This window comes from Cyclospora cayetanensis, unplaced genomic scaffold (genome assembly GCF_002999335.1).
Source record: "Cyclospora cayetanensis isolate NF1_C8 unplaced genomic scaffold, CcayRef3 CcayRef3_contig_196, whole genome shotgun sequence".
NCBI lineage: Eukaryota > Apicomplexa > Conoidasida > Eucoccidiorida > Eimeriidae > Cyclospora > Cyclospora cayetanensis.
Window position 1 is genome coordinate 54,016 of NW_020312143.1, and position 15,636 is coordinate 69,651.

Below are 15,636 nucleotides of genomic sequence, written 5' to 3' on the forward strand. Positions count from 1 at the left end.
AGCCTCAACACTGTCTCTCACGTGTTATGGTATACAACGTAAAAGGGCCAGCTTTTCTGGAGATTACGAAGCACTTTGCGGTCCTCCGAGGATAAACGCATCGCCTTGGAGGATGTCCACACCTGATGTCCAAGTCTATGCTTGTCGAGTCGTGATTGTGCTCTATTGACAAAGGCTACATGTGTCTTTCATGTGCTTACAGCTCTTTATGATGGTGTCCTTTGGTTTGCAGCGCCACGACGAACATCTAAGTTGTCCAGGGATAGTCGTATCCCAGCCTCCTTGAGCATGCAAGAGAGGAAGAAGCAAAGCGCCATCTCTTTCGCAGGAGTCAAGCGCATATATTCTAAAGAGTAGACACAGGTGCATGGGCCATCCGGTGCTGCTTGTATGTTTGCTCTTTTCCCCCTACATCAGGCCAACCGGAATAGATTTTTACTACCTCCGTTTGTCTAAAAATATTCCCCGGCATGTGTAGCAAACAGCAATGCGTGAGCAGCTGGCACCCCATGAGCTCTTCAGAAGAACATTCCCGAGCTTACACCCCCTAGAGGGCAGCCATTAGGCACAGTTGTTGTTCGTGGAAACTTGCCACAGCTCCATGAGTCCAAGCCTTCACCGTACACTGATTTTAGCACTAAGTACGAATGAGAGCTTCTACAGCTTTGTGTAGTCGTGGAGTAGGGAATGAGTTTCCCAGCACCGCCTGCTGCCCTCAGCATGCGTCGGAGAATACAGGGTGCAGCCGAAGCGAAGCCACATCTCAAGGAGACCTTTTTGTGGTACAGAGCTTCAATCAGCTTGGCGCTGCGTAGCGGCGTAGTCTTGATGTGTACTGCTGAGGGACAAGTGTATCAAATCTCGTGTATCGCACTACCCAAGTCGGAAGCCCCTAACCATTTCCTGCGGATTCGGCACGCTATGCTAGCATTCCGTCTGTAGCACTATTACGGGAAGGTGTTTCAGATCTGCCGCGCCTCCCACGCACGAGACTGTGTGTCTGTTTGGTAACGAGGCAACCTTTTACTTCGTGGAAACGGGGGCTCCCACCGGGTCGCTGGGGTGACTTCCATCCATTGCTGGAGTGTGCCGGCTTCTAAGATACTGCTGAGTAGCTTCGGCATCATTTTCTCCGCACTCTTTTAGTTCTTTTGAACCTTTGGTTAGGTGCGTTGTAAGCGGCTGCTACCAGCGAAAGGCACACGTCTTAGGGCTTCACTTCGGGGCCTAGACGTGAGGGAGCCGCTGCCCCACGGGAGCGCTCAAAGGACTGCTGTCGCATCAATATAACGAATTACTCTTTCCTTATTTCGTGCCTCCCTACTTAATCTGACGTTTCTTATTAAACCCGCTGGTAGCCGTCACCGCCGCATGTATATATATGCGCAGCAGCCGTTTCCCATAGTGACCCGTTTTCCCCCCTCTGGGGCCTGTGTGGAAAGCCTCTCATTCAGAACTTTGTCACTCCATTCTGATTGAAGCTGCAGCAGATATAACTCGGCAGCGGCGTGTCTGGTGGCACCTCACGGACCCTTTCCCGAGGTACTCCGGGGTGTCGCTGCATTCACTACCATTGTGCTCTGCTTCCTCCTCTAGGGGCCTCCAACGAGCGTTTGGAGGGGCCCCCTCAGCACCGATTCAGGCGCGGTAATAGTGCAGGTAGGGTAGGGCACAAGGCCTACGCCACAGCGGCCTTCCGCCTCAGTCCGCCGCATGCCGCAATCTGAAGGAGGCGAGCGGCTGCCGGCAGGGGGGAGCGATGCAGCAGCCGCAGCAGAACGAACAGTACTCGAACACGAGTGCAAATGGACAGCCGCTCTGGCAGCAGCAGCCAATGCAGCCGCAGCAAATGCTGCAGCAGCACATGCAGCAGCAGCAGCAAATGCTGCAGCAGCACATGCAGCACCCGTATGGATACTCCTCTGCGACTCCGCACCCCGGGCCGCTGCTGCAAAGTGACCGCTCCCTCACGCTTTTGCAGCAGCAGCACCATGTGCAGCAGCTGCTCCAGCAGCAGCAGCTGCTCCAGCAGCAGCAGCTCCTTCAGCAGCAGCAGCTCCTTCAGCAGCAGCAGCTGCGACAAAGCCGTCCTGCCGCAGTTTCACAGCAGGTGGGGCACCCTCCTTCTCCCCTGGAGCACCGTGTGGAGTATCAAGAGACTGTCTCGGCTTCCCAAGAAGTGGTGAGGCTGCCGCAGCCAGTGCAACACCATCAGCAGCAACAGCAGCAGCAGAGTAGGCGCTATTGGCATGAGACGCGTGTCGAGGCTTGTGAGAGGGTACCGCCTCCTCTTAGAGCTCGCCAGCTGGCTCCTGCTGCTGACAAGGAGCCGCAAGCGCCTCCTGCTCGCTCAGACGCTGCGGCAGCGCTAGCTGCTGAGCTCCATCCCAGAAAGACTGACATGCGGCTTTTTCTGCGCCGTCTGGGGGGGCGATACGTGACGGAGGTAGGCCAGGAGGAGGCGGCCTTAACGGCCGAACTGCAGCAGCTGCAGCATGAATTGAACCGCGTGCACTTACTCATGGGCAAGGGGGCCCCTCTTCAGCAGCAAAAGGATCCCCCGAAGTGCCTCTGCGGTATTCCTACACTGGAGGCGGCCGTCGCTGCTGCAGCAGCGGGAGCAGACGTTGCTGCTGTGCTGCAGCAGCACCAGCAGCTGCCGCTTCACGGCGATACCATAATGGCAGAGATGGCGACATTTCAAGACCTTGTTAGCGATGAGCACAAGGAAAAGAAGAAAGGCTTTCGAAACATTGCTGGTAATCTTGCGGCGCATGCAGGCATGCGCGTGTGGGGGCGGGTGGGTGCTTTGCGGGAGGTGTTGAGGTGTTTCATTAGTGCGCCTTGCCGAGGTAGCGATGGCTTGTCGTGTGCGTTCAAGTCCAAGCGCTTCCCGCTGCTTCGGCAGATGGGAAGGCAGGAACCTCACTGGTGGACGCCGCTGGGAAAGGCAAAGGGCGAGCTGACACTAACTGACTTTCCGTCTGCAGTGCTTGCGTTGCCTGCTGCACCTGCAGGCATGTGCAAACGCCACTTGGAAGGCCAAGCAAAGCGACGCGACCAGCGGCACGAAGAGGTTGAGCGGCTGCGGAGGCAGCAGGCAAAGGTTCTGAGCGGCGCTGTGTCTGCTTTTTGGGTTAAGGTGGAGCACGTTGTGTGGGAGGAGCAGAAGAGAACGCTGCAGTCTCAGCTGCAGCAGCAGAAGGAGAAGAATTTCGATCGCTTTGTTAAGAGGGCCTTAAAAGTCTCTAGGGCTATCGCCGGAGGCATACGAAGGGTATTGACGCTTGCACCTGTCCTCTAAGCCCCTTTTGCTGAGCTTTCTCCCACCCGCGGCTACCTCCGTATCTTCTTATTCATATTGACAGTAGTGTATACTTACACTTGAGAATAGGAAAGCAAGCGCCACATGCACAGAAACTCCCTTATTCTGCCTTGTCTGCGCATGCACACTTCGGCGGCCTTTGGCCTAGCTGTACATACACCTGCACGCAGCACCGTGCAGCCCCAGGGGCTGGGGTTGGCTCTGCAGATGTCTTCTTATACAAGGGCTGTACGAATGCATGCGGTTGCATGCTTTCTTTGCGTTGGCGCTCGTTGCGGTGCGCGTCTGCTGGTTCCCAGGATGTGAGGGGAGGCCTTGGTGTGCCTTCTGAGGATTCCGATAGCGGCGAAGCAACTCGGATGGAAGCGGCAGCTCAGCGGCAGCGCGAGCCGCGGCAGTCACCTCGCACTGGCAAGCAGTTTCCAAGAGCTGGCTCTGAGAAAAAGGGCACGCATGCGGCTGCACGAGCTGAAGCCGCAGTGGTGGCAGAAGATGACGATTTCGATGCTGCGGGGGAGCAGGTAGAACGCCAGGAAGCGGAAGACTTGGCACTTGATGCAGAAATGGAAGCAGAAACGTCGTCAGAGGGAGATGAAGAAGGCCAAGGAGGGCGCAGAGACGAGGCAGGTGACCTCGCGAAGGAGGCGGAGGAACCGCTGGAAGAGTTGTTGCAGTACGTTGATCCGCCATTTTTGCGGCTTACCCGTCGCGAGCTTCTCTTTCTGTCTTTCTGTGCGCATTCTCCTCGTTGCGCCGCCTCCTTTCGACTGGAATATGCCTGGTGGGATGTGCCTTTCCTCTTCTTCTGCCCTTGCGGTTCCAACACTGGGGTCTTTTTCCGTCCTTCCATGATTCTCGCCGGGTAAACCTGTGTTTTTCTCAGGCGCTATGGCTATTCAAGTGTCAAGGAGTTCCGAGAGAGGGGCGTGGAAGACACCAGCAAGGAGGCGGGTAGCGCCTCGCAGTCATCGGGAGAAGAAGAAGACGAAGAAGAAGAGACTGCAGACGTGCCAGAGGGCAGAGACAGATCCACAGGCAGCCATGAGGGATGCTCCGAAGCCAAGAGATCTCGTATGCCAGTCGAAAACCTCTCTAGGCCGCGTCGGGCTGCTAGCCGGCGCGTGTTGCAGCAATTCGCGGAGCAGCAGCAACAAGAGCAGCAGCGACAAGAGCAGCACGAGGAGGATGAAGAAGAAGCCACTGAGGATCAAGAGCGCCTTGAGGCCTTAATTGCGGAGAGAGACGAAGAGGATGCAAAGTTAGACGAAGAGATGGATTCGTGCGAGGATGATCAGTCGGAAACGGGGGCGGTAGACGATCTTCTGAACGAGGCGGAAGCCCCCCTCAGCGAAGTTTTGAAGTCCGCGTCTCCCGAAGCACTTTTGTGGATTCTCGTTTTTTCACGCCGCTGCTTTTTGTTTGCACTGTAGTATGGCTCGAGGGTTTGTCGTCACAGGGCACACCCCGCCACCGTGTGTAATTCCCCATGTGCGGTGCGAGAAGGGGCGTAAGAAGCGTGTGGCAGGCGTGGCGACCATTCTATCCGGAGTTTTTCACGGTTGTTGCTTGGGATGTTTGTGCGCTGTCGTCTTCTCAGTCATCGTACGCGCTGCTGGTTGTTGCGCAACCACTCCCTCATGTGTGCTCTCGGCTGCGCGTAATGGGCTTGGGTGTGGTGCAGGAGTTACGGCTATTCCTCGGTACAGGAGTTCTTAAGCCGTCGAGCAGAGGACGCCTCGAGGAGTAGCGAGTCGGATCCAGAAGACTTGCAACGAGCCGAGGGAGCCAACAAGGGCAATTTGGCAGCCGATAGCGAGAGCAAGCAGTTCCAAGATGCGAGCCAGCAGCAAAAGCGGGAAAGGCCAGGGGAGGGGGTTGCTGAACAGAGTCTACCCAAGAGACTTCGCTACCCCCGGCTGAAACGCGAGATGTCGACGACGCTCTCGCCAGAGATGCCCGAGGAGACACAGCGTGGGAAGGAGGATGCCCCCCAACAGCAGCAGCACAAGCAGCAGCAGCAGAAGCAGCAGCAGCATCAGCACAAGCAGCACAAGCAGCAGCAAAAGGAGTCAAAGGTCAAGTTGGAGGGGGGGGTGGCGGCAGCAGCTGCTGCTGTTGCCACCCCCTTGGAATCGCGCGAATCAGCCCCAGAGACGGCGAAATCGAAGACTCAGAAGAGTCGCTTTGTGCTCGCCGTGAAGCGTGAGCAGCAGCAGCAGCAGCAGCTGCAGGAGGAGGAGCAGCAGCAGCAGCAGCTGGGTTTCAAGCCGCTTCCGTTGACGAGGCTGCTTCGGGCGCGCCTTAGGGAGTATCAAGCGGAAGGGGTAGAGTGGCTTTACCGGCTGCACAGAGCAGGGGCGAACTGCATTCTTGCAGACGAGATGGGTTTGGGGAAGACGATCCAGACCATCGCGCTGCTGGCGAAACTGGCGCTAGAAATGGGTGTGTGGGGTCCCCACCTGGTTGTTGTTCCGACGAGCGTCCTTGAGAATTGGGAGACTGAGTTCAAGAAGTTTCTTCCAGGATTTCGAGTTGTGTTGTACTACGGATCTGCGGCCGAGCGGCAGAAGAAGCGGCAGGGGTGGACGCGGAAGCATGCGTTTAACGTCTGCATTGTCAGCTACGCCACTGCTGTGAAGGACGCCGCCATCTTGAAGCGAAGGGAGTGGTATTCCATGGTTCTCGATGAGGCGCAGAACATAAAGAATTTCAGTTCCAAGAGGTGGCAGACGCTGCTGACGTTCAATTCGCAGCACCGGCTCCTTCTTACGGGGACTCCCCTGCAGAACCATCTGCTTGAGCTGTGGTCGCTGATGCATTTCTTGATGCCTACGCTTTTTTCCTCCCACGAGAACTTCAAGGAGTGGTTCGACAGCCCGCTGACAGCCGCCATAGAGCAGTCGCGCGTGCAGAGGCACCAGAGACTGGTGGCAAAGTTGCACCAAGTCCTTCGGCCGTACATACTGCGGAGGCTCAAGAAGGATGTCGAGAAGCAGATGCCGAGCAAGTACGAGCACGTCATCAAGTGTGAATTGACGCGCAGGCAGCGCTGCCTCTATGATGAATTCTTAGGCTCCCGCGCGGTGCAGGGAACTCTGGATCAGCAGCAGTATAGGGGGATGATGAATGCCCTCATGCAGCTCCGCAAGGTTTGCAACCACCCCGATCTATTCGAAGCTCGGCCTACTAGGACGCCGGTAGGAGCCGACGGGCTTGGCATCTTGGAGGCAACCATCCCAGCATCCGTTTGCCTCTGGCTGCAGGAACCCTGGTGCCTTACCCCAGAAGCTGCAATTAAGTGAGCTGCGCGCAGCAACGAACGTGCTGCCTTACGAGACAGCGGTCCAGAAACGTGAGTAGAAAGAGTAGAACGCGTCGCTTCTCTTCCGAGGGCGTCTCGTTTGCGGCTGGCTAATGCTTGTGTTTTTGCGTGTAGGCGGCTAACAGGCCCCCTGACGTCGCTGTTGCTGAGAGAGGCACACGGCAGCAAGTGGGCGGAACTGGCGGCAGACGAGCTCGCATCCCCGATCCAATGCCTTCTAAGCTCTCCTCCTCCTCCGTTTCCCAAGTGCAGTGCTGGTGCCAGGGAGCCGAGAGCCGTTTGCACAGAGGGCCGCCTCCGAGACGCCTCGCTTGAAGCCTATCTTGCCGCCTTCGATCTTCCGGTGCTTGTTGACCCTTTCACCTTCTCCGTCAGAGACATTCCTCCCCCCACGTTCTCTCCGGCGCTGCCGTCGACTGCAGCCTCGAATCCCAGCCCGCCGCTGCAGACGGCAGGCCCCTCCTCCTGGCTGTCGCAGCAACACCTTGCGCAGCTCGAGGGGGGAGCTGCACGGCTGCACACTGCGCAGGAGGCGGAGTGCAGGGACGCTGCCGGCAGCCCGACTGCGCAGCCTTGTCTCGAAGGAGGGGAGCATGAAGTGCAGCAGCCGGTGGCACTTCTGAGCACTGCCGCATCGGGAGAAACAGCCGGCAGTGTCGCGTGGAGGGTTCCTGAGCAAGGCCTAGGCGACCAGCAGGCTCAGGCGGTGCGGAGCTCCAAGAGCCTCATCGACGGCAGCTGGTTTCTGGGGGTCGCCTTTGGCGCGGCGAGCATTCCTGACGTAGGCGGTGTGATGAGAGCCAAGCAGCGGGAGATGGAAGAGGCTCAGCAGCCGCTGGACGACGTGTTGCCGCTGCCTCTCAAGTTTTTGCACTATCAGGTGTCTCTCGAGCTCAACGGGGATGAAGATTTGCCACCGCAAAACGCCTCCGAAGGCGCCCCAGCGGGAAGCGACGGCTGGCGAGTGACGGCAGCCGAGGCTGCGTTCGACGGCTTGGGAAGCGCCCATGGGTGGGGGGGTGTTCCTGCGTCTTCTTCGCGAGCCGTGAGGAGCCGCTGGCAGTACTTGCTGCAGCGGTCGCATGAGCGGCTCACGGGTCTTCCCGTCGTTCCCAGGAGGCTTCCGGAAAATGACACTGCGAGTGCAGCCGCGCGCGCGGCTCGCCAGCGGCCGTGGTGTCAAAGGCAGCTCAGGGGTGAGTCGAAAACGGAAGGGGAGGCAGGCACGCAGGTGAAGCCTCGGATCCCCACAGTGCAGCGATCGGGAGTTCGGACGCGCAGCGCTGGGCGCTCGCGCGTGGGAGAAGCTGGCTGTGCTAGCCTAGGATTCGCCGAAGCGTGTGGCATGTGCTGCTGCGTTGTGTTGGCTGCCTCAGAAGCAGCTGCTGCCCGCGAAGACGGGCAGTCCAGGCGATTCCGCTTTCTGTGTTACCTGCACTTCCTCCATCGGCTCGCTCCTTCGCCCCATCTAGGATCTGACGGCCGCCGCTATCTTCGCAGACTGGTTCGCCAGGGTGCAACGTATCCCCCCTTTTATGTATACGACCAGGCGAGTCTCCGTTTATCCCATTCGGGCACTTTCGGCTTCTGCACGCGGCAGGGGCAGGCCGTCCTGTCAAGCTCTGAGGGCAGAGGCAGCAGCGTAGACTGGCCTCCCTGCAGAAGTGCTCGCTTGCGTGGTGGCGGAGTGCGATACTGGATTCTCATGGGGGCGCGTATGTACATAGATAGATATATATATGTATACTTCGTGCACATGCAGTACGCTTGCGTGATGGCGGCTTGTGGGGGTATGTCAGGGTTTTTGCAGAGTGTGCGTCAGTCAGCAGGTTCTGGTGCATGGCTACACAGCGCTTTGCACCTTCGTGTTTGCATCGTTTCAGTCCCTGAAAGGGGTCATGGGTTCGCGTGATGCTGCTGGAAGCGCGTCTGTGTGCAAAATGCGTGGCAGCAGCACCGCTTGGCATGTATTGTTGTGCTGCCCTTGCTGCACTTGGATTTCCTTTGGGCTGAGCGGTTCTGCAACAGTCCTTGGAATCTTGGAGAATAGGGCCTTTCGAATAGCGCCCTGAGTCCGGATTTGTTTGTCTTGCGTTTCTTTTTTCCAGATACGCTCAAGCGACGACTTCTTTCGCCAGACATCGTATAGCTCAAGCCTCTTCCCAACGCCGTCTCAGGTCTGCGAGCATCTGAGGCCGCTGCTCAGCCTTTTTACGTGCGTGTGCTGGCCTCGCATTCACACCCAACCACCGCGCGTATAGTAAGTTTGCCTTTTGCCCGTCTGCTGCTGCGCTGTGTGGAAGAGAAGGGGCAGTCCACACCGTAGTCTGCTTTCGTAGAATAGGAATATGCAGGCCTGCCATCGTAGTGCCGCCTTTTTTAAAGGAGACCCCTCTTTGCCCTCTTAATACTTCTTGTGTATTGGGGCCCACGCGAGGCGTCGAGTCGAAAGTTTATTACGTGCGTCGCATGGGTGCGCAGTTTGCGAGGCCAGGGAGGCCCCACTGCGCGTTTCTCCTCACTCAGCGCCCTCGAGGGGGCAGCGCTGACGTTGCTAGAGGGGTATCGGCTCAGAGAGCCTGTACTTCGTCGGGAACACCCACCTACTTACGGGTTGCGTTGGGGTTCCCCCCAGGGTGCGGGAGAGGCCTCTGGATCAGCCGCGTCGGACTTTCGTGTGGCTTACGCAACACAGCTGCAGAAGGGGGCTGCAGATGACGACAGAGGAATAGTACTGGGACGTCATATAATGCATGTGCCAGCTTGCTACTGCGTTGCGGGAACTCGTCCTGCACTATGCCCTGAAAACGACTATTACAATGACCTCTTGTCTGGCGCTTCAAGGCCCCAATGCATCGTCGTCTCCCAGCATGCGGAAACGAACTCCGCTGTTCGAGAGACGCTTGCACGCATGGAGTGCCTCTTCCCTCCGAAGCAGCTTATACAGGACGATTGTGGGAAGCTCATTGCCATGGTAAGCAAGGCCACGAGGAGAGTCATCAGACTACCCGACAGCAAACCGGGCTGCCTCAGAACGTTGTCAGGAGGCCCCCTTAGCAACCCTTGTGGAGTAGCAGACAGTTGGGGAGAGGAGGTGACAAGGTGCCGCATGCGTGGCTCGCTGTGTTTGCGGTTCGCACCACAGGCAGAGCTGCTTCACAAGCTTCGTGCTGGAGGCCATCGCTGCATCATATTTACACAGTTCAGTCGGATGCTGGATGTTCTCGAGTCATGGATCAACTACCAGGGCTTCGTTTATCTGCGGCTAGATGGCTCCACTAAGGTGCGAAGTAGTGGCGCAACAACACTGCACCGTACGGGCAAAGCGAGGCAGGGTGCTGGGGGAAGAGCGCGGCACCACTGGCCTGGTGATACAGAGGGGAATATGTGCACCTTCGATTTCCCTTGTGAATCATCCGCACGCAGGTAGACTTCTGCTTTTTGATTGCCTTTGCAGGTGGAAAACCGCCAGCGCATTGTCAATCAGTTCAACACAAATCCTCGCATCTTCCTCTTTATCGCCTCTACTCGTGCTGGGGGTGTTGGAATCAACCTCACTGGTGCAGATACCGTTATATTTTACGACACAGACTGGAACCCTGCCATGGACAGACAAGCGATGGACCGGTAGGATGCGGTGGGGCTACAGTTCAACAGTTAGGATTCTTTCAAATAGCGTGACAAGGGGATACGCAGGTTTAGCCAATCACCCCAAAATCCAACCTTTTCAGTGGGCATCACTCCTCGCGGTAGTATAGGGTGGACACCCAAACATCAGGGTTTGCAGAACACCCACAAAGAGGCAATTCTGCGCCCAGTAGCGGTGGCACTCTTTCAATTAAACATCACTCTTCACCATGCGATCTTCAGGTGCCACCGAATCGGTCAAACACGAGATGTCCATATTTACCGATTGGTGTGCGCACACACGATCGAAGAAAATATCTGGCGCAAGCAACTTCAGAAACGACTCCTCGACGAAATCGTTGTTGACCAGGGATCATTCACAATAACTAACGCTGCAAAGAAATTGGGCAGGCTGGAAGTTGATGACCAGAAAGGCTCAGATCTTCATGGAGCGGAGTGGTTTTCTAACGCAAATACACTGAAGGAACTTCTGACAGTGAGTTCTACGGCTTGTATTCACTTATAACATGGAGGAGTATGGGGGCAGGCTTAGAGATTGCGCGTAACAACGATTTCAGAAATGTTAGTGGTCCGCGAAGTGCTGGGAAAAGTCATTTGGCCATCGCGTGTATCGTGTTGCCTCTTTCCATTTACATGTTAAATGTTTGATCAGATCAAACAGGAGCAAACGGAGGATCTGTACGTTGATCGCGTACTTCACGAGTCTACTGCAGACACAGGGAATGCGCCACTAGCACCTACCCGGGACAGGAACTCGGCATTTGAATCGGCCATGGACGAACTGGAAGACGTCGAGGACAGAGCTGCCCTTAGGCAAACAGCTAAGGAGCAGAAAACAGTGCAGCAGGAAATGAGTGATGTGCGTTCATAGCATTCGTACGATTCCCTTAGACCCCTTCGGCCACTAGCTTGCAAGTACAAAAGTACTCGCCTAAACTGCATGTTATTCCGTCTACTTACATTGGAGCTTGGGTTCTAGTGCCAATAGATGATCGATACTCATGGTTGGATTATCATTATTCAGGACTTCCGCGATGAGAACCCAGATGCTGTGGACGACGTTTCTTCTGCTCTAAATGAACTACCAGCCCTGGCTACGTACTGCGTCAAGTTCTTGAGCGACAACAAAAGCGACGCGCTCATTGCGCAAATAGAACGTTTCAAGGTAACCATGCAATATCTGCATATCGCAACACATCCAACGATTTGGTTTCTTCAGCGTGACACGAGTTGGAGAAAAAAGCAGCAACGCTTGCGGTGAACTGGCACTTTAAACGCATTCATAAGTAAAATCCGTTTCGCGTTAATGCTTTGTTACGATGCTTGCAGGCACAGCTCGAAGGCGAAGGGGCAGAAGTTGGGGAAGGAGAACCAGGGGCAGCAACGGAGAGTGCCTCAGCTGCAGATGGTAGCGAAGATAACTCTGGAAGTGAGATGTCTGCAGCGTGGGAAAGCGAGTTAGAGGAGCAAGATGGTGGCGAGTCCGCTGAATCCAAGTGAAAGCTATGAGGTCCATGCTTTGTGGAAAGGGAAACCTTGGAAGAGGGATCACGGATACAAGCAGCATTGTGAGTGCCAAGCCCTTTGAATGACTGCCGCGGCATATGGGCACTAGGAGTAGCCTGCTTTGGGGCCGGCAATCGGAGCCATCGCATGTGGATATCCTAGCGTGGTTCCACAGTATATCGGCCTCATGTGTTGTCTAAATCCGTCACCACTCGGAGGCGAACTCGAGTGCGAAGCATTTGGTCGTTGCTCGCGGATTCCAAGTTGGTCAAAATGTGGGCTTACCTTCACCATCTTGTTTTTGTAGTGCTACCGGTGATCCCGGGATGCCTCAGCAAACTTGAAAATTTGAAATTTGTTTCGTGGTCTTTCTCCGTACTTCGTGGTGGCTGCCTGCCATAATTACACTTTCGCCGCCTCACCAGTGGCACCAGTACCGCTAGTTAGTGGCAGGCAGGTCTTCGTGCATCTTGTCGATATGCGTGGATTGCGATCTATTTATCAGACCTAATACTCTGTAGTAACACCACGCAGATATAATTGAAGGATGCAAGTGTGCGTCTTTTTTTACGGCAGCGACTACGCTAGTCCATACATATGATTACATTCAAGCTTCACCAGCCCCATTCGCTGTTTGGAAAATGCTGTGACCAGTGGCCGCAGAAGATACACAGGTAGATGTGTGAATCGTTTTCGGATACCAACGTGTCAGTGTGTCCCCAGCAAGTAATGACCACCAACAGACTGCTAAGGCGAATTGCCCCCGGAATTGCAGCTACAGTTTCTACACACATTGACTCCGAGAACCTACAAACCCAAGGGTCCTAAAACAAGGAAGTTTTGCTGGCATATTCCCTAGTCAAGTTCGGGTTCCTCTTAAACCTAAGCCATTCACTTAGCACATTCATCACTGAACAGCGCAACTCGACATTTTTAATCTACTTCCTGATGAAAGCGTAAAATCCTGACACATGTGCATGAGTTTTGGCTAATCCATTGTTGCTCTGGAGTGCTCCTCTGTGGCTCGTTTTTCGCCGTCCTTCTCACGGAAAGCCCGATAACCACCCTGCTGAGGAGTCTTTGTCTTGCGATGCATACGGGAGCCTGGGTTCGGAGACAAGGAACGTGCTCGTGCTCCGAATCCCCCGTTTCCCAACGCTCTGAGCCTGCGACTTGCTCTATGGTGGTGGCGCTCTAATGGAGGGGAAACAGAGAGAGATCGCGTTCTTGACGATGACTGGGATGAAGGTCTGCCAGCAGCGGGTGACGGAGGCGCAAGCAAATGTGACCCTTGAAGTGGCCAATTTCGCTCTGCTACGCACGTGCGTCCCCTTGACGACGGTTTGTCACTCCAATACAATGGCTCTTCTCCTTCAATCGCCCGCGCAAACGAAGGGAAGCCCGGGCCCTGCTTAGCGGTCATGCTCACAGGTTCCTTAGTAGAAGGCGGTCCGGGGCACCAAATGCATGATGCGCTTGGCGAAGGAGGACAAGACGCTTTTTTCACTGAGCACGTATACATCACTTGTTGAGGCGGAAGGCAACTTAAGAATCTAGATGTGCGTCTTGTACGTCTTCTTGTTCTTGAGATGAAGACTTCAGCTGCCACAGTGCTGAGCTGCCAAGGAAACCTATCGGTTCATAATGGTTCCAGGAGGAGCCCTCCCAAAGTACATGGGCTTCCTCGTGGACGAATATGACGAAAGACAACACCAATCCCGGTGTATGCCTCTTACCGCATCATCAAGGAATCCGCGGACTCACCCCGCGAGTCTTCTTCCGTCCATATCAAGTACTAAGGCGGACAAGGAACCTTTTATGAGGAAAAAGAGCAAGGCGATCCGCTTGACAGGTTGCTGTAAGGGTATTGCTCAATGATCAGCCTTATGATGCGGGACTTGGGCCCTTGATACATAAGTCAAGGCATTGATGCTGTACTCGTAATTGGAAAAGGCCTATCTGCGGGCTTGTGGGATAGCAATACCTTGGAAGAAGCCGTTACGGTGCTTGAGTAGCGATGTTGTTCATCCAGTCGACATGCACAGGAATACAGGTGGCTAGCTCAAGCCATGCATTCTTAGGTAACAGAAAGAAAACAAAAAGTGAAGAATATATACTTTTAGCCTGGCTTCCGCCCAGTTGTGTCTGTAGCCTTTATCACACACCTCGGGCCTACAGTTGGGTCCGTGCTGCAGACCACCGGGGAACGCAAAGCCGGGCACCAAAAATATGATCACGGCCAGAATACAAAAATTCTCTTTAGACTAGTCATCGTAACAATTTGATGCGTCAGAGCTTTGTATGATCTCCCACAGTGCGCGGCATGTAAAAGCTTCGCCGAGAACGCAGACCAAGACGCTGGCGCCAAAGTGCACGTGAACCTGTCATACCCGTGATATGACACAACAAAATGAGACCACGTGGTTATTTCAATGTTAAATCAAGGATTGTTGCGTTACTGGCACTGTGGTGCCATTTGGAGAGAATATGATCAGCGATCTGCATTGGAAGCAACAAGATCTTGCGGTGTCGTAATCTTTGTGCCCAACTGGTGATACTTTTGGAATATGGGTGCAAAAGCAATCGAATTTCTGCATCAACTATGATGAAGTTAGCCGAGTGTCTATGGTGATTTATCAGGAACTCTTTAGCCAGGCTTTGTAGTTCTGGTGGCAGATCGCTCACCTAATCGTATCGCTTGTGCCGTGCATGCCAGCTTGAATTATGCTTTCAGAGTTCAATCCGTCTTTTCTGCTAGTTGCCTCTCTAGGGTGCTGCTGCCAAGCATTCTTCATTCCCTTCCCCCCTCTGCTGTGTTCCTTCTCTTGCCCTTTACTCTTTTCACTCGAGCTTCTTACCTTACCCTCTCTCTTTATCTCTTTTCCTACTTATCCCTGTGTCCGTTCACTTTATGCTTAAATACCCCAGCTAAAGGTGTCTGGATCGCCCCGTGCATACTGACGTGCAAGTTTCCAACAACATTCTATGTCCCGTAACTCCTCGAATTCGCTTCGAACGAAAAAAATGTTTTCCTAATGCCCCAGTTGAATTTCACCCCGTTGCATTCAGTGTCCCGTAGCCATTGTGTTTGCTTAGTTTGCTCCTAATGTTTCCAAGAGGAGAGACATCAAACAATCGTTAAAAAAGCGACCACTTTCGCCACGCCAGCTGTGCAATCCATCCACGGTCTCTGTACAGGGACGCTTGCTCAACTCAATACACTTTATGGAACTCTTCTGCGTATTCTTTCAAAAATTCAATTTTTCCTTCACTGGTGCCCTAGAGTAACCAACATGAGGGGAGACGAATTATTCGAACGTGCATTGGTGCCCCATCTTTAGCAATCCTGCAATGCTTTATGTACGGCCCCTGTGGGATGTAGAAAAATTCAGGCTAAATTCGAACTTTATACAGTTCTTCAATGCTTGTCAAAAAATCTCCCTCCCTCCTCATCCTGCGTTTCTCAGAGTCCCCGACGTGAGGAAAGAACGGCAACTAGGGTGTCGGGGTCCATCTGAAGACCTTTGTAGGGATACAGTTTAGTATACACTCAGCCAACAAATGCGCATGTATTGAGGTTCCATACAGGTCTCATGCCTTCCCCTGCTCAAGTTCGTCAAAATTTCCGATGCGAAGGGAGGCAGAACACCAGAATAGGCATTGCTGCACCCTCTATGCGCTCCGAATATTCGCATCTAGTTTCAGAGAGCATCTAACACACACACACACACACACACAATTTGCGTCTTCCTCTAGCTAGCTGATAATCGTCTTCATTACGTAACCCACAAGAACAGAAAAAGTGAAATAGCGTCGTGAAGGGACAGAAGAGATA

The 15,636-nt window shown here is 54.5% G+C and overlaps 1 protein-coding gene across 1 annotated transcript; it reads left to right on the top strand.

The window, feature by feature from the left end:
* Window positions 1–1,759: 1,759 nt before the first annotated feature.
* Window positions 1,760–11,795, top strand: LOC34619318 (probable ATP-dependent helicase PF08_0048). The gene is made up of 15 exons (XM_026337610.1): window positions 1,760–2,759; window positions 3,018–3,277; window positions 3,625–3,998; window positions 4,209–4,685; window positions 5,007–6,623; window positions 6,762–7,843; window positions 8,024–8,196; window positions 8,756–8,907; window positions 9,129–9,621; window positions 9,793–9,930; window positions 10,105–10,274; window positions 10,518–10,770; window positions 10,948–11,154; window positions 11,320–11,460; window positions 11,625–11,795. The coding sequence occupies exons 1-15, from the start codon at window positions 1,760–1,762 to the stop codon at window positions 11,793–11,795; spliced, it is 6,708 nt and encodes a 2,235-aa protein (XP_026193395.1).
* The last annotated feature ends 3,841 nt before the right edge of the window (window positions 11,796–15,636 follow it).

Coding starts and splice junctions, on each gene's coding strand:
- LOC34619318 (XM_026337610.1), top strand. CDS start 1,760: ATGCAGCAGCCGCAGCAGAACGAACAGTACTCGAACACGAGTGCAAAT. Junction 11,155..11,319: donor TGCAGCAGGAAATGAGTGAT/GTGCGTTCATAG, acceptor ATCATTATTCAG/GACTTCCGCGATGAGAACCC. Junction 11,461..11,624: donor CGCAAATAGAACGTTTCAAG/GTAACCATGCAA, acceptor CGATGCTTGCAG/GCACAGCTCGAAGGCGAAGG.